Source organism: Gymnodraco acuticeps, unplaced genomic scaffold, assembly GCF_902827175.1.
Source record: "Gymnodraco acuticeps unplaced genomic scaffold, fGymAcu1.1, whole genome shotgun sequence".
In the NCBI taxonomy this organism is placed as follows: Eukaryota; Metazoa; Chordata; class Actinopteri; order Perciformes; family Bathydraconidae; genus Gymnodraco; species Gymnodraco acuticeps.
Genome location: NW_022991286.1, coordinates 2,835,760 through 2,860,425, shown reverse-complemented (window position 1 = coordinate 2,860,425; position 24,666 = coordinate 2,835,760). Strand labels below are relative to the sequence as shown.

At 41.5% G+C, this 24,666-nt stretch overlaps 1 protein-coding gene and 1 long non-coding RNA gene across 3 annotated transcripts; both read left to right on the top strand.

Annotated features, from left to right (window-relative positions):
- Nucleotides 1–8,063: 8,063 nt before the first annotated feature.
- On the top strand, nucleotides 8,064–10,635 carry LOC117562122 (nucleolin 1-like). 2 transcript variants are annotated; one of them, XM_034239906.1, is made up of 6 exons: nucleotides 8,064–8,112; nucleotides 8,212–8,344; nucleotides 8,420–8,869; nucleotides 9,314–9,452; nucleotides 9,741–9,874; nucleotides 9,959–10,635. In XM_034239906.1, the coding sequence occupies exons 2-6, from the start codon at nucleotides 8,230–8,232 to the stop codon at nucleotides 10,018–10,020; spliced, it is 900 nt and encodes a 299-aa protein (XP_034095797.1). In that variant the 5' UTR covers nucleotides 8,064–8,112; nucleotides 8,212–8,229; the 3' UTR covers nucleotides 10,021–10,635. The 2 variants fall into 2 exon arrangements, with proteins under 2 accessions (XP_034095797.1, XP_034095796.1); XM_034239905.1 differs by having other exon boundaries at nucleotides 8,212–8,869.
- A 12,323-nt stretch (nucleotides 10,636–22,958) lies between these two features.
- On the top strand, nucleotides 22,959–23,835 carry LOC117562116. The gene is made up of 2 exons (XR_004571491.1): nucleotides 22,959–22,998; nucleotides 23,098–23,835. It is a non-coding gene; the product is annotated as an uncharacterized LOC117562116 (long non-coding RNA).
- Nucleotides 23,836–24,666: the final 831 nt, after the last annotated feature.

Here is a 24,666-nt window from a genome sequence, read left to right as displayed (position 1 = left end):
TCTAGGTTTTTATCATTAATCTGATGGAATTGTGTCATGATGTCTGAATTGATGTTAAGTGGAGATAGGGACAACACATTTGCTGTTCCTGATGCAGAGGCACTGACTGCTTGTCTGATTTTCTGAATTTTGTCAGTGAAAAAGGAGGCAAAATCATTGCACGCCCTGGTGGATAGAAATTCAGAGGCTACTGTTAGTTAGTCTGTCGACGGTAGCAAACAAGGCACGTGCGTTGTTTTTGTTTTTGGTAATGATGTCAGAGAAGAACGATTGTCGTGCGTTTTTCAATTCCAAATTATAAAGGCCAAGTCTCTCTTTATAGATTTCAAAGTGAACCTGGAGATTTGTTTTTCGCCACCTGCGTTCAGCTTTTCGACATTCTCTTTTTTCTGTTTTCACAGTCATGGCCTTTCTCCATGGAGATATTTTCTTGCCAGACACTTCCTTTACCTTAGTTGGAGCAATGGCATCTATAACATTTTTAATTTTTGAATTAAAATGATCTACTAGCTCATTTACTGAGATGTTGGCAGGGGCAAGTGTGGAAGAGAAATTCTGAGTAAACATTTCCCTAGTATTTTCAGTTAAATATCGCTTTGTGGTTACCTCTTTTTGAACATTTTTGTGAACAGAAATAGAGCTCTCAAAGAAAACACAGGAAAGGTCAGAGAGTGCAACATCAGTCACCACAACCTTAGAGATATTCAGACCCTTTGAGATAATTAAGTCCAGAGTGTGCCCCTTATTGTGTGTGGGCTCCGTCACATGCTGAGTCAGTCCATAGCTATCAAGAACACAAAACAGTTCTTTAGCCCCTCTGTCCTGGGGGTTGTCAACATGGATGTTAAAATCACCAACAATGACTAGACGGTCAAAGTCAATACACACTATAGACAGCAGTTCAGTAAAGTCATCAAAAAAGCTTGCACAGTATTTGGGTGGTCTATAGATATTTAGGAACAGAGCTCGAGAGGAGCATTTCAGCCGAAGGGCCACATATTCAAAAGAATCAAAGTTTCCATACGATGTCTTCCTGCATTGAAGGGAATCATTGAACAGAATAGCAACTCCACCCCCTTTCTTATGCATTCTTTCCTGACTCATAAAACTAAAGTTGGGAGGGGTTGATTCGATAAGAACAGCTGCACTGTTATTTTGTTCAATCCAAGTTTCTGTTAAAAACATAAAATCGAGATTGTGCTCAGTGATAAAATCATTGATTAAAAATGTTTTTCCTGCCAAAGACCTGACATTTAATAAAGCTAGTTTAAGTTTGTTAAACACACTATCAGTCATGTTTTTTGTAACAAGCTGTGGCTGACATGGAATCACTGCTAAATTAGATACACTCACACAAACGTTTGAGCGCTTCCTGTTTCTATGATTCACCGCTCTTAATCTATTACCTATCAACACAGATATCGGCAAACCTACTGGCAGGCAGGGCCCCGACATGTCCTGGAAAGAGTTGAGAGTGCCATACGCCCTTGAGCCTGGACCCATCACATATCAGTAAGAGTTTGTTGTGTTTTGTACACACACATCCTTATCAGGCTTCGGAGACTGCAGAAGCCCCCTCGAAGGGAGGGGAGGTGGTCGATGTAGGCACGGTGATGGAGACGGGCTAGATGGTGCGGGGGTAGAGGACATGCTGCCAGGGGGGGGAGGTGGTTGACGTAGGCGCGGTGATGAGGACGGGGGAGATGGTGCTCCGCGGTGATTTTGGTGGGCGTCGTTGAGGAGCGGGGGTAAAGGACATGGTGCCAGCCCTGCGTATCGCCTTCGTTTGGTCTTTGAACTCCAGGAAGGAATCGGTGCCAACCCTCTGTATCTCCTTTGTGTGTTCATCGATCTCCAGGAGGGTGGGCGAGGGTGAAAGGGTGAACGGAGTATCCTCAAAGGCGTTGACAGGGGGGGGGGGCAGTGGAGACTCCTCCATGTGTCTCATATGTCTCCCATAATCAGAACATTCCTCAGGCGGGTGCAGTGATAATTCTTCAGGGTTTTCTGCGCGATGTGTTGTGTCTTTCTCGTGTTTTGATTCCTCTTGCCGCTTGTCCTTGGCAGAGGGAACAGATTGATGACGCAGGCAGTTGAATATGTTAGAGATAAACAATTTCACTCCTGACTTGTTCAGGCAAACTCCATTTGCCTTGAAAAGATGTCTGCGATCCCAGAAAAAGTTAAAATTGTCAATAAAATGAACAGAATGGTCAGTACAGGCCGTTGAAAGCCAGGTGTTCAGTGCAAACAATCTGCTGAATCTCTCCACTCCTCTTCTGACTGGCGGTAGAGGGCCACTGATGAACACCTCTGCATTTAGAGAGCTGGCAGTTTCCAACAAACATTTAAAGTCTTCTTTCAGCACTTCTGACTGTTGTTTCACAACATCATTTGTTCCAATGTGCAGTACCACATTCTTCACAATCGGATGTTCAGCCTCAAGGAGACTTGTTGAATTGTTTTGGTTTAACCTTAATCAAAGTGGACATTCATGGCTAGGAATACACTTTCACCACTGTCGCAAATATATCCTCATGAACAAATGCAAATTAATTGTTTGTTTTCTTTTATTTTCAGTGAATAGTTTGTGTCTTTATCGTCACATTTCTTAAATGAAACTGCTTTGGGTGCGACAATGCGCTGTTTAGTGAACAAACTTGTTAAAGCTCACATACTTTTGGTGGACTTAATAAAACTTTGTAGACTAATGCCTTAAAAGCCCCTTTTATTTTTAAGTTTTGACAGTATCCAAGCGATCTTAAAGCTGGTAGTTTAACACTCTTAATTGTAAATGCGGATATATTGATTATAAATGCTTCGGAAATATGAATATAACTCTGTTGTACTTGACTATGTTAAGGTGATGCAACGCCCGGTTATACTGCGTTTCTGTCTAAATGTATAGTTTCTAGAGCCATGGCGTCATAATGATGGTATTAAGGCAAGGCAAGGCAAGGCAAGGCAAGGCAAGTTTATTTATATAGCACTTTTCAACACAAGGCAATTCAAAGTGCTTTACAAAAAATGAAAGAGATTAAGAAAATGGCATTTAAAATCAGTCATTAAAAAGAAAAGCTAATAAAATAAACATTAAAAGATAAAATACATGGATAAAAGTTACAGTGCAATTAAACATTAAAAGAAAAAAGTACATGGATAAAAGTTACAGTGCAGTCTAAGATATGAATAGTTCAATTAAAAGCAGCGACAAAAAGAAAAGTCTTCAGCCTGGATTTAAAAGTAGTCAGAGTTGTAGCGGACCTGCAGGTTTCTGGGAGTTTGTTCCAGATATTTGGAGCATAATAACTGAACGCTGCTTTACCATGTTTAGTTCTGACTCTGGGGACAGAAAGCTGACCAGTCCCTGAAGACCTGAGAGATCTGGATGGTTCATAATTTAGCAGGAGGTCAGAAATGTATTTTGGGCCTAAACCATTCAGTGCTTTATAAACCAGCAGCAGTATTTTGAAATATATTCTTTGACACACAGGAAGCCAGTGTAAAGACTTCAGAACTGGAGTGATGTGATCCACTTTCTTAGTGTTAGTGAGGACTCGAGCAGCAGCGTTCTGAATTAGCTGCAGCTTCCTAATAGATTTTTTAGTGAGACCTGTGAAGACACCATTGCAGTAGTCGAGTCTACTGAAGATAAAAGCATGGACAAGTTTTTCCAAATCCTGCTGTGACATTAGTCTTTTAATCCTAGATATATTCTTTAGGTGATAGTAGGCTGATTTAGTAACTAATTAAGAGGTGGAATAATTCAGGTAGGACTGTGTCGGACATCACTGAAGGCCTAGGTGTGAAATGCACGGCCCGCCACTGGATTCAGAGCATACGATTCGGCAGTTAAGGGGAAAGTTAAAGGGATAGTGGAAATCCGCGAATTTTGGGTTTAACTTATGTATTTGTATTAAAAATAAGCATAATAAACAATTTTTTTTAATTTCATGCGCCTAGTTTCATTTTATTTTCAATTTTACTGCGCCCTCTCAATGAAACGAAATACTTCGGGAATCTTCGGGTGATGACGAGAGCAGAGGAAGACAGGGACAAACAATGGCGGACATTCAATAGCATTTGCATGTGAATAGCCGACCTTTATTATGGTGAATAGATGTGTTTTGTATGGCTGTAGTGCGACAGCAAATGCAGAGAATGGCGTATCGACTCATGCGTTTCCAAGAAACCCAGCCATTCGTCGTCAGTGGGTGAAATTTGTTCAGAAATTTTCACTATAGGTAATACTATAAGACTGTAAGACGGCAATACTTTATACCGAGTATATTGCCATAAATATGATGATTGATTATCAGTAAAAAATTATACGTGACACAACGACATTGGATTAACCTTGAGATGCGTTTTTATTCCGTTGAACACAACTTTTGATCACAAATCAAAAAAGGTAAGACGTAATTATTGTAATATTTTTGGAACCGGATGTTGTTTACTTTCTCTTTTCTGGCTGATAGCTCCAGGAATTCGAGGTCTTACAGTGATGACATTACATGTGTGGAGTCTCAGCTTTAAATCGTATATCTTGTTTGTGCAGTTAAGATAGTAATAAGGGCATTTCCACCGTGTGTTGTGTGTAAAAAAGCGTTAGCATTAGTTAGCATTGTTTCGCTCAATGCTAATTCAAAGGCTTGGTATTACTCTTGTGTTTTTTCTAGCCAACAATTGTTCTTATTGTCAGTTAGCGGAGTTTCTTACCTTTAAAAGGGTATGAAACATTAATAGTTTCATAAATGTTAAGAAGCCCTGAGACATGTGAGAGAAAAAAAAACTGTGGGAGGGGTCCACTGGGGGGACCTTCGGGCTTAACTGGTTAACAATGATTAATATTTGTAAAGGCTACAGGTGATCTTAAGATGCGTGAGCTATGCTTAGGGACCTACCAGTCAAGATTATTTGTGCGTAGGGGTGCATCATCTGGCGCCTGGTCCTGGTCATCCTCGCCATTGCCCATGCCGTGAACCATCACCTCGGGCTCGGGCTCGAACAAATAAGGACGTAATGGTCCATCGTCTGGCTCAATATTCTCACCATCGTCGCTTACTGAACCGGATTCAGATTCAGTTCCTAAAACGACATTTTCGTAGGAAAGCCGAGAGGATGTTTCTGACTCGCTATCATCACTGGATACCTCGTACAATCCTTCTTCTTTGTCTGGTATATTTGCCCTTCCACGTTCATTCTGCATAGACGCCATGGTTTGTTATCGTATCGTCTTCCTGAGTTTTCGTCACTTCCGGTTTGGCTGAGTCGAACATTTCGTTTCTAAAAAACTTCGGGGAAGCTGCAATAAAGTGCTTCTAACATGCGTAAGGCAATTATTATATTTTTTTAATCAGGTGTGATTGTTTTGGTACGTAATTATGCTTGTATATAAGTTAAAACGAAACTATTTGAGGTTCCATTTCCACTATCCCTTTAAGGGACATTTAATTTACAGCGCTGAGCGAACAATCCTCCGTGTTTGAACCTCTTAAATCGCTGCATAGCCGATTTATTTCGACTGGATTATCCCAGAGTCTAAAGATTCTTTATAACACAGTTTCAGATTTGTGAAACCTTTATTCTATTTGTGAAAATACAAGAAGGCATAAAGGCTTGCCCAGCTGGGAGGTGCACTCTCTGATTCTGATCCTGGCCTGCTGCAGCAACCTCAGCCTTCCACCTGTGTTTGTATTTTCACAAATATAATAAAGGTTTCACAAATCTCAAACTGGGTTATAAAGAATCTTTAGACTCTCTGGGATAATCCAGTCCAGATTTGATGAGTGAATATATGAAACGGGCTGTAAGTGCATGAAATGCACGTGGGGTTTTAACATAAGATGGTGTCATATCAATATCATATCGGGAGTTTTATCATGAGAATGCTGTGCGTATGATAATGCATGGATGATCATATCCTGGCTCACACAAGCCTGATGATGCATGGATGATTCCAGTTCTCACCCACACTTTGAACCCCCTGGGTGTGGCTTGCGTCGCATGTATTGCTTGATGCTGTTGAATTTCCCCTTGAAAGGAATCATCATCTCATCCACAGAGTTGTGTTCTTCTGGTACCACCTGCAGGCATTTCTCTCTGAATGTATCAAGCCAGGGTCTGAGTTTCCAGAGTGTGTCTTTCTTTTCCATCTCTGACACTGTCAAGTTGTTAACAAAATGTAATTGTTATGTTTATGCATGGGGTTTTAGGTTGTTGTGTTGTTTTCTGTCCTTTTTCCCCTCTCTGCTCTTTCTCTCCTTCTCTGCAGGACTGGTGTGTGACAGGGGGCGTGGCTGGTATTCTCCTGGCTGCAGATGAGGCACACCTGTTCTCACTTCCCTAATCAACCCTCTCTTTAAGAGCCTGGCCCTCTGTGAAGCTGACAATTGAGCGGCCCAGACCAAGCAAGGAGGCAGAACGTCCCAAATATAACCCGGTGTGGGCATTTATTACAGCATGAACACAATACACACAGCCTCAATCCTGCTGCTGCTGTTCACGTGGGCACAGCCTGCAGCCACCAGGATCTCACACACACTACCAGCCTCTCTAACAGCAAAACCCCAGAGCCTAAATGCCCAACCCAATCAACCCAACAGGACATAGGTGAGGGGGGAGGAGACAACACAGGGCACTAGGTGCACACAATCAACGACAGACATGGGGGAAGGGGAACACTTTTAACATGAAACCAGGAAACAGAGACAGACAAACTAGTTACATAAATTACATTCCCATGCAATGTTTTTAGTGCTATATTACCCGTAACGGAGGCCGAGATCTATGGGCCCAGAGATCACCTCCGTTACACCCTCACTCTGCCAGAGTATTATATGCTGTTCGTCGATCCAGAGTGCTTCTCTACAGCCCAAGCCGAGTTTTTGTTTCTCTTCGCAGTTTTTGTGCAACTTTTTGAGTTTTTGGCCAGGAACGTTTTCCTTCTGTTTGTTTTTGGACCTTTCTGCTACCAGCCAGCTCCCTGTCGACAGTACCTGCCATGGCCTAGTATTATGAATTAAACACCTTGAACTTTACTTGTGTCTGTCTCTGCTTTGGGGTCCAACAATCCAAACGCCACAGTAATGATGTCAACAGATATTGGAATCTGTTGCGTGCCATCACATCAGAAACAGGGGGGTACCGTGTGTCCGTCTCCCAATACATACGGACTCCAGCCATTTCTGGCTTAGCCTATTATCATAATAAAAGGAATACCTACACCCACACATGCAGGTAAACCAGTTCAACAAGTCACACAATGCTGTCTGGCTAATGATAACAGGCTAATTATCATACTAAAAGGGATACATCCAAGTGTCCCAACACATTTCAGAAATAACTTTCTGCCAAAACCAGAGAAGAGTTAAATGAATTGTTTTAACTAATTAACTGATAAATGTGTTTATAGTTTTCCAAAAAATTAATAAATTCCTTATATGTGTGGTGTTAACCTACTTGAAAATAAACCTGTTTCTGATTCTGAACTGATCATTGTGGAGGAACTTCCACACAAAAGCAACCTCTTTGGTAAGAAATGAACAAATAATAGAAGTTTTGGCTATTACAGGCTATTGAAGTGTTGGCCAGACGGGTAATACTGCATAGGCAATTAACAGTACAGGCTATAGAAATGTTGGCCAGGCGGGCACAACTTGCATACTAATTACAACCCTAATATCAATCCTAACAATGGGAAGTGAATATTTAGTAGAGAGATGTGAATTCAAACTGGGAAAATCAAACCAGAGAAGGAAGTTACAGTGATACTTAAATGAGACATTTCTGCAATAATCATAATCTGGTTCACACTCACACACACGTACACATCACTGTGTTTTCAACAAACAAGGAAGAGATTTTTATTTCCTGATGACATGTCACTGTCTCTGAATGTGGCTATTGTTCATGATTTTACATATTGTCTTGTGACTGTGAGAACATTTTGAAATGTATAATGACTCAGCTGGATATCAGCCTGATAGGTGGTGATTGGTTGCTTCAGTATAATGGGAGGTGTGGAAGAGAACTATAAATGATACTGTCCAGGAGTCCCTCCATCACGACTAAGCAGGAGCTTCTTCAGAAAGATTCAGAGAACTCCTACAGGTATGTTACAGTAGAGATAGTTGTGACTGTTTGACACAAGGTGGTTCTGTTTTTGGGAAAAATCTTGTCATTTGTAATGATATTTGCATTATTTCTCAGGTTTAGTCCGACGTCAGAATGATGAACCCTGCTTTCCTCTCTGTGGCTCTGCTGCTGCTGCTGCTGCTTCCTGGGGCCCCAGCTAGAAAGGACTCACCTGAAAGTGATTCACCTGAAAGCATTCCAGCTGAAAGTGATTCAGCTGAAAGTGATTCAGCTGAAAGTGATTCACCTGAAAGTGATTCACCTGAAAGCATTCAAGCTGAAAGTGATTCAGCTGAAAGTGATTCACCTGAAAGCATTCAAGCTGAAAGCATTCAAGCTGAAAGTGATTCAGCTGAAAGTGATTCACCTCAAAATGATTCAGCTGAAAGCATTCAAGCTGAAAGTGATTCAGCTGAAAGTGATTCACCTGAAAGTGATTCACCTGAAAGCATTCAAGCTGAAAGTGATTCACCTGAAAGTGATTCACCTCAAAATGATTCAGCTGAAAGCAATTCAGATGAAAGCATTTCAGCTGAAAGCATTCCAGCTGAAAGCATTTCAGCTGAAAGCAATTCAGCTGAAAGCATTTCAGCTGAAAGCATTTCAGCTGAAAGCAATTCAGCTGAAAGCATTTCAGCTGAAAGCAATTCAGATGAAAGCATTCCAGCTGAAATCAATTCAGATGAAAATATTTCAGATGAAAATATTTCAGATGAAGTTGCACCAACTCCAAGTAAGAGCTGCAGAAAAAATTATTTGTCATGTTTTTATTAAAGGACCACATCAACAAATACTTGAATATCACTGATATGCAATAACAGTTCCTGTCAATATAAAAGTGTGTGCAATACCACTTCTTTATACACTTATTATATGCGGTTAACACTTTATTACTTTACAATTTGTTAACGTTTCCGTCTCGATACTTTTAGTATTTGTTTTTGCTCATTTGTTTGTATTTGTTATAACATGAGCTTGCCTTTGTATTGAATATATACATCTAATCTTTTTCTTCATCTGCACTTTACTTCTGCTGCTGTATAGATATTTCCTTGATACGGGAAGTAGGGTTAGGGTTTCTGATTCTGGCCATTAAAAACAATACATGTTGTATTCCTGTATGTTCTTTATTCTCTTTTTTAGATGATGTACTAACTATGACTTCATTTCTTTCCAGATTGTGTAACTCCCTTCAGCATCCTGGTGTCAAACTCTGTAACCAACGCTCCCAACAAGACCTACAGCACGTGTGTGGTTTACAGAGGAATCTTACTGGGAGGAATGAGGAGACTGCAGGAAACAAACAAAGGGTTTAGGTAAGATCATCACATCAGCTTTAAGCACGAATCGACCCCTTTTTAAATTATAACCAGTGGTGGAATGTAACAAAGAACATTCACTCAAGTAATGTAGTTAAGCACAATTTTGAAGCACTGATACTTGAGTCTTTTGCTCCTTCATACTTCTACGACTCTTCTTACTTTTCACCATAAAATGTTTAACTCACCACTGTTTTCTCTGTCAAAAGCAATTATCCAAACAGATATATAATGATGTTGTGTATTCCATGTCCTTCATTGAGATATCTCCTGTCGTCCCTGCAGGTTCACCTACACCGAGGATCCCAACTACGGCCCATATCTGCAGAGTGTGAATGGTTTGAAAGGCAGTACAAAGGACCGCACTTACTGGGAGCTGCTGGTCAAAAAAGCCAACGAAACCATCAGACTTAATGTTGGTGAGTCAAGCTGCTTTTTGTCTTTTTAAAGTCAACTTCCACTATCTTATTCAAAATCAATTTATATCATATTTTTGTTTGCAGGTATTGGAGCTTTCATTCCGAGTGAAAATGACCAAATCATCCTGAATTTTAAGGAGTACTAAAGGATCCAACGCCACTGGAAATCATCATAAGATCAAAGCCAGATTCCACTGTATGATTATGTATTTCATACATTCAGATATAAATAACAGCTTGATACATAACCCCTAATGTAAACAAGAGGGGTTCGCATTACGATGTCTTGACTTTTTGATGGTCTCATGGGAATCCACCTTCACTTTAAATGTTCTGCTTGTAATCAAATATTTCTTCTTTCCTATTACTGAGGCAGACATAACACTATACTCACTTGAACATGCTTTGTGTGAATCTTTCTGTACCAGGAAACAAACAATTTCCTGGTAAAACATCATGCACACCATTGTTGGCATTCATCCTGTTAAACATTTCCTAAACAATATGAAGGTCACCACTTACAGGTGGCAACACAATACTGATATATAATTGTTGGTTAATGTTTGGGTAATTAAGGAAACTGTCTTAGGAGTCAGTAACAGAATACGATGCAAGTGTAACAGCATGTAATGTGTCTACTTACTGTAAGTCTTTGTTAATGTTAAGACTCTTTCTATTTCTTAATTGATCAAGAATAAATGTAGTTATTCGTTCATAGAAGACACATTTTCTGTTAAAATAAAGTGTTTCAAGAATAATAATTGTGGTGTCGTTGATACTATTTGTATAGATGCTACTGTTCAAGTCATTTTTGGACAATACTGTTTTTCTATTGTCGAAATGACAGCAAAAAGGTCTTCCTGTTTTTCGGTCATATAATATTATATCCTTTTAAAAACTTATATTGAGCTTTGATTTATTTCAGGACAAATTCTTGTTTACACACTGCCCACTAAACATTTAATTTCAAACCATCATCAAAATACCACATATAGTACAACCAGCCACACAAGGGTCATTTAAACATGAGGAACAGCTGATTTAATATAAGTTGTGTAAACTCAACCTCCAGGAGTGGGTAAGAAATCTATATTCTAAGGTAAAGAAGCTTCCTTCACTTTTAGAAATGTTGACAGAAATGCAATCGACGCTCCGACAACAATCTTACTACTGTAAGCAGGTAGAATCAGGAAACATAGAAACAGGAAAAATAAAGGTAATGCAATAAACTGTCAGTATTTTGAAATTGGTTATGCTATGTTTAACAATATATTGCTCTTGGATAGATAACATATGCTAGTGTATTAGTTACGCATTTATACTATTCTTTAAAGAGGCCCTTTTTGGGGTTGTCCCTTTCCTTTGGTGTGTTATATAGGTTTTTGGGCATAATGACATCACTATGTAACACTCTTGCTTCTATAGGCTAGCGCTTCTACCGATTGATGTTGATAGGCTAAGGGGCAGGACATCTCTAAGCGGTTGATCATTCACAACAGAGTCTGCCAGCTAACCAATCAGAGCAGACTGGACTCTGGTTTCAGACAGAGGGTGAAAAGAGGTGCTGCAGCACAGGCAGAATGAAATAAATAAAGAGCTTTTTGAACATTAAAGCATGGAGGCATGTCCCAGTAGAGACACTACATACCAGAGGTGGGAGTAAGTCCTACATGTGCAAGTCATGAGCAAGTCTCAAGTCTTGACTTACAAGTGTCAAGCAAGTGTCAAGTCACTGTGGTGAGAGTCAAGCAAGTCAAGTCAAGTCATTGCTCAGGTCAAGCAAGTCAAGTCAAGTTATACAAAATTCTGATGAATAAGCCCAGTTTCCGCATTTCCGCATCAGTTAAAAGACAGTGGTTATGAAAATGGATTCAACCCACACTATGATCTTCATTACATACACAGTTAATCATTTGAAATCTAATTTAGACCGATGACAATCATATTAGATTCATATTAACCCTAGAACTGCAGACAATATAGCTAGGACTCAATCAAAAAGTCTGTTCAAAAAGGCAGAATTCCAGGTAAGAAAATCATATATGGCATTTGCCATTACACGTATTTAATTAAAATGTATGTTAACATTAGAACCACCAACAGTGTCAGCACCTACATAGATATCATTTTCAAATCATTTAATTTGTTCCTCTTCATAATTTCCTTATAAACTAAGAAGGACGATTTAAAACTCACTTAATTGGGTTAATTTAGAAATTGCTTCAGTTTTTCATCATAACAGATCAAAAAGTTCAGATTCATTTTACAATAAATCAAGCAGTGGCGGCCGGCCCATAGGGGCGCCGCCCCACCTCTTCCCACATACAAAAAAATATATTAAAAAATATATTAGATTTAAAAATTTAAAAAAGAAAAATATATATATTTTATATTTTTATTTTTAATGAACAAGGTAAATATCATACAATTGGTATCAGTAAAATGTATAATCTTCAATAAAATCTCGTTTAAAATTGTGTTACGATATCTAAAGTTACTGATAAGTCACATGTTTCCTGCCTGGCCTTGCCCGTGGCATTAGTTAATCATTACCGGGCGCCGTGCAAGGAGCCCCGGAGCCAAACAGCAGCAACCAGCACGTTGCAAAAGTCTCAATAGTAAACTGTGCCGCCGAAACATAATTTCAGCCAATCAGCGCCGTCAAATATTTTGGTCACGAGGGCGCTCACGTTGGCGCCCACGTTGCTTACGTGCGTTGACGTGAGTTGTTTTTTAGACTCGTGAGTGACCAAGGTGACGCAGTAGTTGGATGAGAATGGCTTTGTGTGCAGGTGGAGTCGCCGGACCTCGGTCCGCACCCAATTCCGTGCAAGAGCTACTCTCCAATCCTTTCGAAAGGAGAAGTTTGGGAGATAAATTGATACTTAAAGACCTTGGACCGGACCAACCCGATTTGTATATATTGCAGCAAGCTCGTAAAAAAGACAAAACGTATCAACGAGGCTTCTCACGTAGCTGGTACACCAGAAAGGTATGGCTAGCTGGATGCAAACGGGTAAATGCTGTCTTTTGTTTCCCATGCTTGGTCTTCAAACAGCCGGGGACAGATACGATCTGTTCAGAAACTAGACAAAAGTTAAACAAGTACAAACCACAGACTGTCTGTGTCATGGAGAATACAGTCGCTGGTTTATTTATGTCTGTATAGGCCGTTGTTGTGAGTGTGGACGGTCGGAGCATATATAACGTTAGCTTAGCCAAGCTGCATTTAGAAAACACGCATTTTAAAAGGGTTTTTCGCCTGCCGTCTGTCTGCAGACTTGTCAAAGCATTAATTCATGGTTTTTACTAACCGTATCAGTATGTTGTTAATTCGGCATCATTTTGAAACGGGTATTACAATTAAATCACGGTAAAATATATTCATCTTGTTGTAGTTGTAGTCCCCTTGCCAGCGATTCTCTCTCTAGTTTAGCATACTCAGCCCGACTCAGCCTGGTTGTTCCTGGCCCTAGAACCACGATTTGATGGGGCCAGAAAAACTGTGAATTAGGACCCGCTAGCCGTTACTAGGCCAAGTGGAAACGCAACCAAAAACGGGCCCCGCACAGCTCGGCACGCTTAAAGCGAGCTCCGCTCTGCACTGGAAACGCGCCATTACATCACCAGAAGTCCTAATTTAAGGGGTCATTTCTCAGAAAAAAAATGTGTTTACTCACTATATCAACAGCCCCACCAAAAATATTTCCCACCAGCCGCCACTGAAATCAAGGAATGATGCACTTCTACAAACAAAAACAACATAATTAAAACATGTAAACAAACTACTAAAAGTAGATGAACTACATTATTCAAAAGTGTACAGTAACTTCTGATAATAACATAGGGGAAATAAACGAGGCATCTCTTTTCCTCTCTCCCTCTCCTGACAGCCCGTCAGTATCAGGGTTAGTCAAAATGAATCCCTTGGCGGTTCTAGTGTTCATTTACCGTTTTGTCTTCTCTTTGCAATGCTTAATCGATTTGAAACCAAGTCTAACGTAGCTTAAATTTAGCGTTAGCTTTCTAACACAACACATTCACGCACCTTTCTCTGTGGGGTTTTTTGTAGTGACGAATGAAGTTGGATGTTGTGGTGGTCGTGTCACTGATCTTTATGCTGCAGACCCTGCATACCGCAGTTCTCTTCTTATTACCGTCATCGACAAAATAATCCTTGAATCCAAACTTCACTATTTTTGGAGTAAAACTAGCCGCTGCCATGTTAACTGAGACTCCTGCCTTCTAGTGGGTTGCCAGATTTGCGCGCATTGCGCTATAATCACGTTTTTCTCTACAAAAACAAACGCAAATATTTAATTTTAAACAGTCAAGTCCTTTCAAGTCATCTATCTCAAGCTTAAATCAAGTCTCAAGTCATGAATACCAAATCAAAGTCAAGTCAAGTCTTTTATCAATGTTAGTCAAGCAAGTCTCAAGTCAACAAATATGCAACTCGAGTCAAGTCATGTGACTCGAGTCCCCACCTCTACTACATACAAATATGTACCTGAAAGGGAACGAAATGATGTCCTCTTTAAACTGCAATGCTGTTCATGCCATTAAAGCAAATGTAATTGAATTGAAAGGACAAGATAAAGAGACACATCATTAACACATGGACTAACAAAATCACCAACTCTATAAAACAAAGGGTACACTTTTTTTTGGGACATTTCCAAAGATGGCTTACTGTAGAATCACATTGTTGGTCAAAATGTTTGAGATAATTGAATGGAATTCCATTTGTGATGCTCATTGTATTACAAAATGTGCTCTAAAAAGTTGATAGGCCTTTTGTCAAAACACGTTGAAGCTGACACTTTTTTAAATTTCCCTTTGAAAAACATTAAAAACAACAAAAAAAGGAAATAAAAGGAATGACAACACATGAATATTTGTATTAGGATGATATAAGCATTTTATACAGAAACATTTTGTGGGGTTGATCACTTATTGTCCAATCAATTCCAACAGTGGCTGCTGAATCTTCACCACTTCGAAAATGTCAGAATGATTTGCTCATTGGCTTTGGGAATGTAACATCCGATGCCTATACAAAATAACGAGACATAAAGTGTATTATAATCTGATTTAAAGTAAAGTCACATCTTAAGAAAGGGTAATCGACAGACATATGACTGGTAGACTTACCAACATCCGGTATTATGACTTTACCATCTGCAGTCTTGACCATTAGCTGCCAGTATGTATGGTCTTTATCATTTCCAGCCACCCCATTCACACTTTCCAGGTACGGGCCAAAGTTTGGATTATCTGAGTATGTGAACCTGCAGGACCAAACAGAAGAACAATTGACAACTGTAGAGGAAACTTCTGTGTAGCTATGCAGTGGGAGTCACCGACTCAGGAAGGAGACACGGTAGGAGCAGTAGCTTTGATGTCAAACACATGATGGTTTATTTGGAGTTAACGGCCGGAGGATTCACATCACAAGTCCAAGAGTCAGAGGTTCTGACTTCACGGTAGAGTTGCCACGTCAATTCTGGAGAGCCTCTCTCTTGCCAGCCCATCTAACTGGTTTCGCAGAGAGTAAACAACATATTTGAGGAGATAGCCTAAACAGTGTGGGAACACAGAGCTACTTGCCTCGGACACTTATGACCTCGAAGATTTTACCTTGGAGTCCACAAATACAGAGAAGGAAGTGTCCCAGTGTACCCACAACACAGACCATCTGTATCCCAGTATTGACCGGTCACAGAATGGGAACAATAACATTATTGGCTAAGCCGCCTGTGTCCTTAAAGAAGGTAAACAGACATCAAGGTTTGTCCTGTATGTTACTAATTGGCGTCTTATGATAATTATTTCCACAACAACAACTATCAATTAAGTTACTTGGAGTATTTGTAAAAAGCTGCTGCTACTATGAGCATCACAGAAGCATTCAGGTTGAACCACAACAACCGCAAGATAAGTCTCTGGCAGAGTATCGGAACACTGTCAAGGTTGTCCGAGTTTATTAGAGTTCCTCCTAAAGTCAACAACTGAATTTACGATCTTACTTAAAGTTTGCATTCGTGTCCATGAGTCCCTTCAGCGCACCCAGCAGGATCCCTCTGTAAGCCACATGTGTGCTGAAGGTCAGAGGTTTAATGTCATGCAAGCTGTTCTCCACCACCACATCAATGGGAACCTGTCTAAAACCTGAAATAAAACAGAGGAAAATGTATTTAAAATGTAAGTAATCACAATTATTTTGGATAAAGTTATATAAACTGTCCTGAAGCTTACTTTGAGTCAGAGTCCCAGGAAGCAGCAGCAGCAGGACTGTAGAGAGCACAACAGGGATCATCATGGCTGAGAGTGAGCACTGTACTGCACTCACTGTTAGTCGTCCCTGTTTATATACTGGAACAGAGTAAACTTACTTTATCAGATTGAAAAAGCCTGATTATAGTTCCGTAGAGCAAACTCAAATGTCACCTTGAAGTTACGTTATGAATGTTTGCACTCAAACTGTACAATGACTTTCAAATATGTTGCATCATCTGTCAAAATGCTCTCCTCACCGCGTAGTAGGCTCACTGTGGGTGAAAAAATAAAGAACTGTGAAGGAAGGGAGAAAAGTCTTTGACTCATATGTTGACAAATATGATTTCACAAGAAAACCTCACAGATTAACAATAAAAAAGCTTAAAATGTTGTTTTTTGTTTTCATTATTAAGGACCCTGTTGCTTTTCTCTGCCAGGTTGTATCAATCTAACCACAATACATCGAAGCCAGTATAGATTTTTGTCTTTGTAAATCAAACTTTAGGCAAGGGCAAACAACTTATGTTATCTTTACCAGAAACACACATATAACATGATTGTAGTGCAATAGGTTAGCATGTGTTAGCATCAAACTGTAGCACAATTAACATTCTTCACTCCCACCATGGTGTTGATGTGCTTTGCCAGCAGATGTCTCTGTATACCTTCGGAAGATTTCAGTATAACGTAAGGAGATCTCAGAAGACATTTTATTGAAGGGACAGTTAATAGGCAATGTTTATCTGTGTCTAATATGTTATTATTGTTGTTGTTGTTGTTGTCTACCAAACTAAGGCAGCTTTCCCAATGCCCTTGTGATTTTTCTATTAAAGCAAGTAGCTGTAAGACCCAACATTATCAGGGTGTAATGAACAACATTTGAATACTTGAACCTGTGTCCGCCTTTTCAAACTCAAGTGGTCCTTCCGGTAAAATCTCTAAATCTGGCGCTCTCTGAGATAGACCAAGTAAACATGTCCTCATAAGTTAAAAGCACTATATCAGATTCAAATGGTTATGAGTGTTTGACTTAAAACTGATAAAAGTTCTCTGTATGTCACACTGACCTGAGACATTTGATATCTAATATTTAGAAATAAAACTAACTTGGTTATTTCTCCAAAAGGTGGTCGAAATGGGGAACCAAATGTGCAAATCCTGTTTATTAAATGAATGGGGAACAACATCTAACGCAGGGCCTGTGGTGTCTAGACAGTTGTGTTAAGTTAATTTATTTAGTTCAGTCCTTTTGTCTTTTGCCTTGTCTTGTGATTTCCTGTTTTATTTTGTAGTAACCTTTCCCTCTCGTTTCAGAGCATTCCTGCCCTGGTGTGTTTTTCCCACCAGTGTGATTGTCAGCCCCTCCCTTAATTGTTGCCACCTGTGTCCCCTTACCTAGTGTGTATATATAGTCTGCGTCTCCCTTTGTCTTGTGTCAGTTCGTCTTGTCTCGTCAAGCCTGCCAGTCATCCCTTGATCGTGTGAAGTATATTTTTGATAGTCATGTAGATGTTTTTTGGTTTAGAGTTTTTGATCCTCCAAGTGAGCGTTTTGTATTTGACCTTAATTAAAAGACCTTGTTAATTCTAATCTGTTTCTGGTGTTGTGCATTTGGGTCCTGAGCCTCGTAACATTCTTAACAGTACGAACTGACCAAAGAATGGACCCAGCCGACCCAGACAGGTTCAGAGCAGCTCTGCGCTCACAAGGCACGCTTTTGTCTCAGCATGACGATCAGCTGAAATCAATTGACCAGGGAGTGAGAGAATTGAGTGGTCGTCAAGAAAGCTTCCAAACATCTGTGAACAGCCAAGTAAACCACCTGGCAGATCAGCTTGTTCGTGTCCTTGCCCACCTGGAAGCTGGATCTCAAACTGTTTCCGCGGCTGCACCCCTGCCTGAGGCTGTGATTCAAGGACCTACTTCTTCTTCATGCTCTCGTCTCGCATCTCCAGAGAAATTCTCCGGTGACTCAGGTGACTGTCGTCCTTTTTTAGTCCAATGCGACCTGCATTATCAACATCAGCCTTCTGCTTTTCCAACAGACCAGTCTAGAATAGCTTTCATGATAACACACTTGACTGGTAGAGCAGCAGCGTGGGCTACAGCAGAATGGGCTAGAGACTCTCCCCTTTGCAGATCACTCGGACTGTTTACTGATTCCCTTAAAAAGATTTTTGATCGTACAGCGCCAGGGAGAGAAGCGGCTAAAGCTCTAGTTCAACTCAAGCAAAGAAATCAAAGAGTGTCTGATTATGCCATAGAGTTTAGGACAATAGCAGCAGACAGTGGCTGGAATGATCTGGCCTTGCTGGACGCCTTTGTAAATGGACTTTCAGGCCTTGTCAAAGATCACTTAGTCCCATTAGATCTTCCAGAAGATTTAGACTCTGTGATTGCTCTGGCTATACGAATAGATAATAGGCTCTGGGATAGACAAAAAGAAAGAGAACATCCTGCAGTTCGTTCACCAAGCTCCAGGGGGCCTCCTCGTGGCATCCGGATGAGGGAGGATTCGTTTCCAGGGGTCTGGATCAAGCCTCCTTTGACAACGCCATCCACCACATCAGAGGAACCCATGCAACTTGGCCGAGCAAGACTTTCACTGGAGGAGCGGGAACGGCGCCTCCGCCAGGGCCTGTGTTTCTACTGCGGGCATCGTGGACACCTGATGGCCGCTTGCTCACTAAAAGACGGGGCTCCCCAGGCAAGAGGAGGGCGCTGGTGAGCCGACTAACTTCTGACTACTCTCCTCGTACGCTGACTCCTATCCAAGTAAAATTAGGTAAGAAAACCTTAACACAGAATGTTCTCATTGATTCAGGAGCAGACGAAAGTTTTATGGACTGGAATTTTGCCAAAAGCTTGAACATTGTCACCATGCCCTTAGCTCAACCTTTAAATGCCAGTGCCCTTGATGGAAGATTATTGTTTCAAGTCACTCACCACACAGAACCCGTCCAGGTTATCATAAATCACAACCACACAGAATTCATGACATTCCATTTATTCGACTCCTCACAACACCCTATGATTTTAGGCTTCCCATGGTTGAAAAGACATAACCCTCACATTGACTGGCGTTCTGGTAGGGTGAAGGGTTGGGGAAGAGAATGTAATCATACATGTTTGGTTTCACCAGGAGAAGTTGAAGGGCTGTCTGTAGGAAGGGTTACTTCAGGTAGTGAGGTGGAGACGAAGGAAGTAACTCATGACCATGCCTCTGACTTACCAGACCTGCCCAATGTTCCCTCCTGTTACCACAACCTGAGGGAGGTTTTCAGTAAGACTCGGGCCTCTACGTTGCCTCCTCATCGACCTTATAACTGTGCAATTGACTTACTACCGGGTGCCCCCATTCCCAAGGGATGTCTATACTCAATTTCTGGTCCTGAAAGACAATCTATGACGGATTACATTGACTCATCTCTGAAGGCGGGCCTCATTCGTCCATCGTCATCTCCTGCTGGCGCCGGATTTTTCTTCGTGGGTAAAAAAGACGGATCCCTCCGACCCTGCATAGACTACTCTCCCCTGAATGATATAACGGTAAAAAACAGGTACCCTCTCCCCCTCATTTCCACTGCTTTTGAACTGTTAAAAGGAGCTAAGATCTTCACTAAACTTGACTTGAGGAATGCCTATCACTTGGTCAGGATAAGGGAGGGGGACGAATGGAAGACTGGATTCAATACCCCCAGTGGCCACTATGAATACTTAGTAATGCCATTTGGGCTAACTAATGCTCCTGCTGTATTTCAGGCTCTTGTGAATGACGTGCTCAGACAATATTTGAATCATTTTGTGTTTGTCTACCTGGATGATATATTGATATTCTCTCCTGATGAAGAGTCCCATGTTCAGCATGTCCGCCAGGTCCTCCAAGGCCTTCTGGAAAACCAACTATTCGTGAAGGCGGAGAAATGTGAATTTCACAAGACCACTGTCTCATTCCTGGGCTTCATCATTGCTCCGGACCAGGTCAAGATGGATCCAAGCAAGGTCAGTGCTGTCGCAAATTGGCCCACACCCACCAACAGGAAGAAGGTACAGCAATTTCTCGGTTTTGCTAACTTCTACAGACGTTTCATAAGACATTTTAGCTCCATAGCTGCACCTCTCCACTCACTCACCTCAACCCATGTTCAGTTTTTGTGGACTCTACAGGCCGACAAAGCTTTCCAGGAATTGAAAAGACGGTTTACCTCTGCTCCTGTTCTCATCACTCCTGATTCACTACGGCAGTTTGTGGTGGAGGTGGATGCTTCCAATGATGGAGTTGGGGCTGTGTTGTCACAACGTTCAGCCAAGGACAGCAAACTTCACCCATGTGCTTTTCTGTCACGTAAGTTAACACCTGCTGAACGCAACTATGATGTAGGCAACAGAGAACTTTTGGCAGTCAAAACAGCGCTTGAGGAATGGAGACACTTTCTGGAGGGGTCAGAGCAACCATTCATAGTCTGGACGGATCATAAAAATCTTGAGTACATCCGAAAAGCTAAGAGACTGAACTCACGTCAGGCAAGATGGGCTTTGTTCTTCACTCGTTTTAACTTTTCCTTGTCATTTAGACCCGGTTCACAAAATGTCAAGCCAGATGCACTCTCTCGTGTTTTTGATCCTGAACCCTCGGCAAAGGAACCAAAGCTCATCCTTCCACTAAACTGTGTGGTTGGAGCGGTAACTTGGCCAATAGAAACAGAGGTGAAACGAGCTAACGGTGAGAGCCCGACACCTAGGGGTTGCCCCCCAAATAGGTTGTTTGTTCCTCAAACTGTGCGTCCTAAGGTCATTCAATGGGCTCACACCTCGCTGCTCACCTGCCATCCTGGGGTAAAAAAAACCATGTACGTCATCAAGCAACGGTTCTGGTGGACATCTATGGAGAAGGATGTCAAGGAGTATGTGGCCGCCTGCACCATCTGCGCCAGGAATAAGACCTCTTCCAGGGCCCAGATGGGTCTGCTCAGGCCGCTGCCTATCCCCAGTCGGCCCTGGTCCGACATCTCAGTGGATTTTGTCACCGGACTGCCAGAATCCAAAGGTAACGCCACCGTCCTCACGGTGGTGGATAGATTCTCTAAAATGACACATTTTATTGCTTTGCCTAAACTGCCATCGGCCAAAGAAACGGCTGAAGTGTTGTTGCACCATGTTTGTCGTCTCCACGGTTTTCCCAAGGACATCGTGTCAGACCGGGGTCCTCAGTTTGTCTCCCGTTTCTGGAGGGAGTTTTGCAGCCTCATCGGGGCCTCTGTCAGCCTCTCTTCCGGTTACCATCCCCAATCAAATGGACAAACGGAGAGACTGAATCAAGAACTGGAAACCTGCCTCCGGTGCCTGGTGTCCCAAAACCCAGCTTCTTGGAGTAAACACCTCACGTGGGTAGAATACGCCCACAACTCATTGCCTACCTCTGCCACCGGATTGACCCCGTTCCAGTGCGTCTACGGTTACCAACCTCCCATGTTCTCAGAGACAGAGAAAGAAGTCATGGTTCCCTCGGCACACGCACTGGTCAGGCGCTGTCATGGCATTTGGGCTTCAGCACGTCGGGTCCTCCTTAGGACTTCGGCCCGCATGAAAAAAGCGGCTGATCGGCATCGCCGTCCTGCACCTGTGTACAGACCGGGTCAGAAAGTGTGGCTATCCACCAGAGACTTGCCCCTGAACGTAGTCTCTAGGAAGCTGGCACCAAGATTTGTAGGCCCATTCACTGTGGAAAAGTGTATTAACCCTGTGTCTGTTCGTTTGCGCCTGCCTAGATCACTCAGAGTCCATCCAACATTCCACGTAAGCAAACTCAAGCCGGTCAAGGAAAGCAAAATGGTTCCCGCTTCCAAGCCCCCCCCTCCTCCCAGGCTCATTGATGGAGGTCTGGTCTACACTGTCAAGCGTCTGCTGAAGGTCAGAAAACGAGGAAGGGGTCAGCAGTTTTTAGTGGACTTGGTGAACACGAATCAATAGATTAAAAATCATGTTGGTGAACACGAAATGCCGTGAGACTGGGTTGAATTATCATACTAAAAGGGATACATCCAAGTGTCCCAACACATTTCAGAAATAACTGTTTCTGCCAAAACCAGAGAAGAGTTAAATGAATTGTTTTAACTAATTAACTGATAAATGTGTTTATAGTTTTCCAAAAAATTAATAAATTCCTTATATGTGTGGTGTTAACCTACTTGAAAATAAACCTGTTTCTGATTCTGAACTGATCATTGTGGAGGAACTTCCACACAAAAGCAACCTCTTTGGTAAGAAATGAACAAATAATAGAAGTTTTGGCTATTACAGGCTATTGAAGTGTTGGCCAGACGGGTAATACTGCATAGGCAATTAACAGTAGGCCTACAGGCTATAGAAATGTTGGCCAGGCGGGCACAACTTACATACTAATTACAACCCTAATATCAATCCTAACAATGGGAAGTGAATATTTAGTAGCGAGATGTGAATTCAAACTGGGAAAATCAAACCAGAGAAGGAAGTTACAGTGATACTTAAATGAGACATTTCTGCAATAATCATAATCTGGTTCACACTCACACACACGTACACATCACTGTGTTTTCAACAAACAAGGAAGAGATTTTTATTTCCTGATGACATGTCACTGTCTCTGAATGTGGCTATTGTTCATGATTTTACATATTGTCTTGTGACTGTGAGAACATTTTGAAATGTATAATGACTCAGCTGGATATCAGCCTGATAGGTGGTGATTGGTTGCTTCAGTATAATGGGAGGTGTGGAAGAGAACTATAAATGATACTGACCAGGAGTCCCTCCATCACGACTAAGCAGGAGCTTCTTCAGAAAGATTCAGAGAACTCCTACAGGTATGTTACAGTAGAGATAGTTGTGACTGTTTGACACAAGGTGGTTCTGTTTTTGGGAAAAATCTTGGCATTTGTAATGATATTTGCATTATTTCTCAGGTTTAGTCCGACGTCAGAATGATGAACCCTGCTTTCCTCTCTGTGGCGCTGCTGCTGCTGCTGCTGCTGCTGCTTCCTGGGGCCCCAGCTAGAAAGGATTCACCTGAAAGTGATTCACCTGAAAGCATTCCAGCTGAAAGTGATTCACCTGAAAGCATTCCAGCTGAAGTGATTCACCTGAAAATGATTCCAGCTGAAAGCATTCCAGCTGAAAGCATTTCCTGATGACGTGTCACTGTCTCTGAATGTGGCTATTGTTCATGATTTTACATATTGTCTTGTGACTGTGAGACTTTTTTTTATTAGGTTTTCTCGTTATCCATCTTTTGATTCAGACAACACAAACGGGAAAACGGCTTTGGTTTTCCGTTTTTTCGTTTTAAATCAAAAACGGGAAAAGGCTGGTATTTTCGTTTTTTGGCTTTTGGTTTAAACGAAAAATCAAACTGACAAAACGTACACGGACCAACCTCATTGCACAAACACAGAGCGAACACAGAGCAAACTAGCAACATTTGGTAGTGACGTTTAGTGTCAAAACTCAGCAGGTACAGGCCAGTAAGGGACAGGCAGAAGACAGGTCAGGGCTAAGCAGAGAAAGGGAAGCCAGTAGGTAGCAGTGGCGAACTGTCAGGGCCTTCAAGGTATTCAGAGAATACCCTGGAACACTCAGATAAAACAAACAAAACATCGAAATAATAATATAAATAAAATGTATATAAAATGAATAAATAAGAATGGTATCTGTGTTGTTGATCTGTAATATTACAGTTACATTACATTATTACATTACATTGCATTTAGCTGACGCTTTTGTCCAAAGCGACTTACAATAAGTACATTCGACCAGGAAGACACAACCTTGAAGAAAACAGAATCATATAAGTACATCAGGTTTCATAGAGCCAAACATTTCAAGTGCTACTCAACTGGCTTTAGATAAGCCAGTCCTTTATTAGTATAAAAGTGCTTCGTTAATAGTTCTAACGCTCAAAGTGGAGTCGAAAGAGATGAGTTTTCAGTTTGCGCCGGAAGATGTGCAAGCTATCTGCCGTCCTGATGTCAATGGGGAGCTCATTCCACCATCTTGGAGCCAGGACAGCAAACCCACGTGTTTTTGCAGATGGGAACTTGGGTCCCCCTCGCAGCGAGGGCGCAGCGAGTCGTTTGGCTGATGCAGAGCGTAGTACAGTGTTACGTTGATTTGTGTGTCCTTCTCGGACCATGCACTACTCATTTCAGTGGTTTTGTGTTAGAAAAGAAAGCAACCAATCAGATCTTGTTCTGGGTCTCTGGGTAGAATATCCTTCAACCAAGGTATTCTACATCCTTGATAGAATGCCCTGGCCGTTGCACTGAATGAGAGCGTACGTTTGGACTGACAGTTTGATCAACCAATCATATATTGATTTGTAGCCAATGGGCGTATTCTTTCAGAGTTTCCCTCGGTTCCAGGGTACTCTAGAGCAGTGGTTCTCAAACTTTGTTCAATAATGTACCCCCTTTGAAAAAGAAATTCAGCCAAGTACCCCCTGATCAGCGCAAACACTATTTGTTAAGGAATAAATG

What these genes read in the sequence shown, in the direction of transcription:
- LOC117562122 (XM_034239905.1), top strand. Translation starts at nt 8,230, where the DNA reads ATGATGAACCCTGCTTTCCTCTCTGTGGCTCTGCTGCTGCTGCTGCTG. An exon ending in GAAACAAACAAAGGGTTTAG is followed by an intron (nt 9,453 to 9,740) that starts GTAAGATCATCA and finishes TCGTCCCTGCAG; the next exon opens with GTTCACCTACACCGAGGATC. An exon ending in AACCATCAGACTTAATGTTG is followed by an intron (nt 9,875 to 9,958) that starts GTGAGTCAAGCT and finishes TTTTGTTTGCAG; the next exon opens with GTATTGGAGCTTTCATTCCG.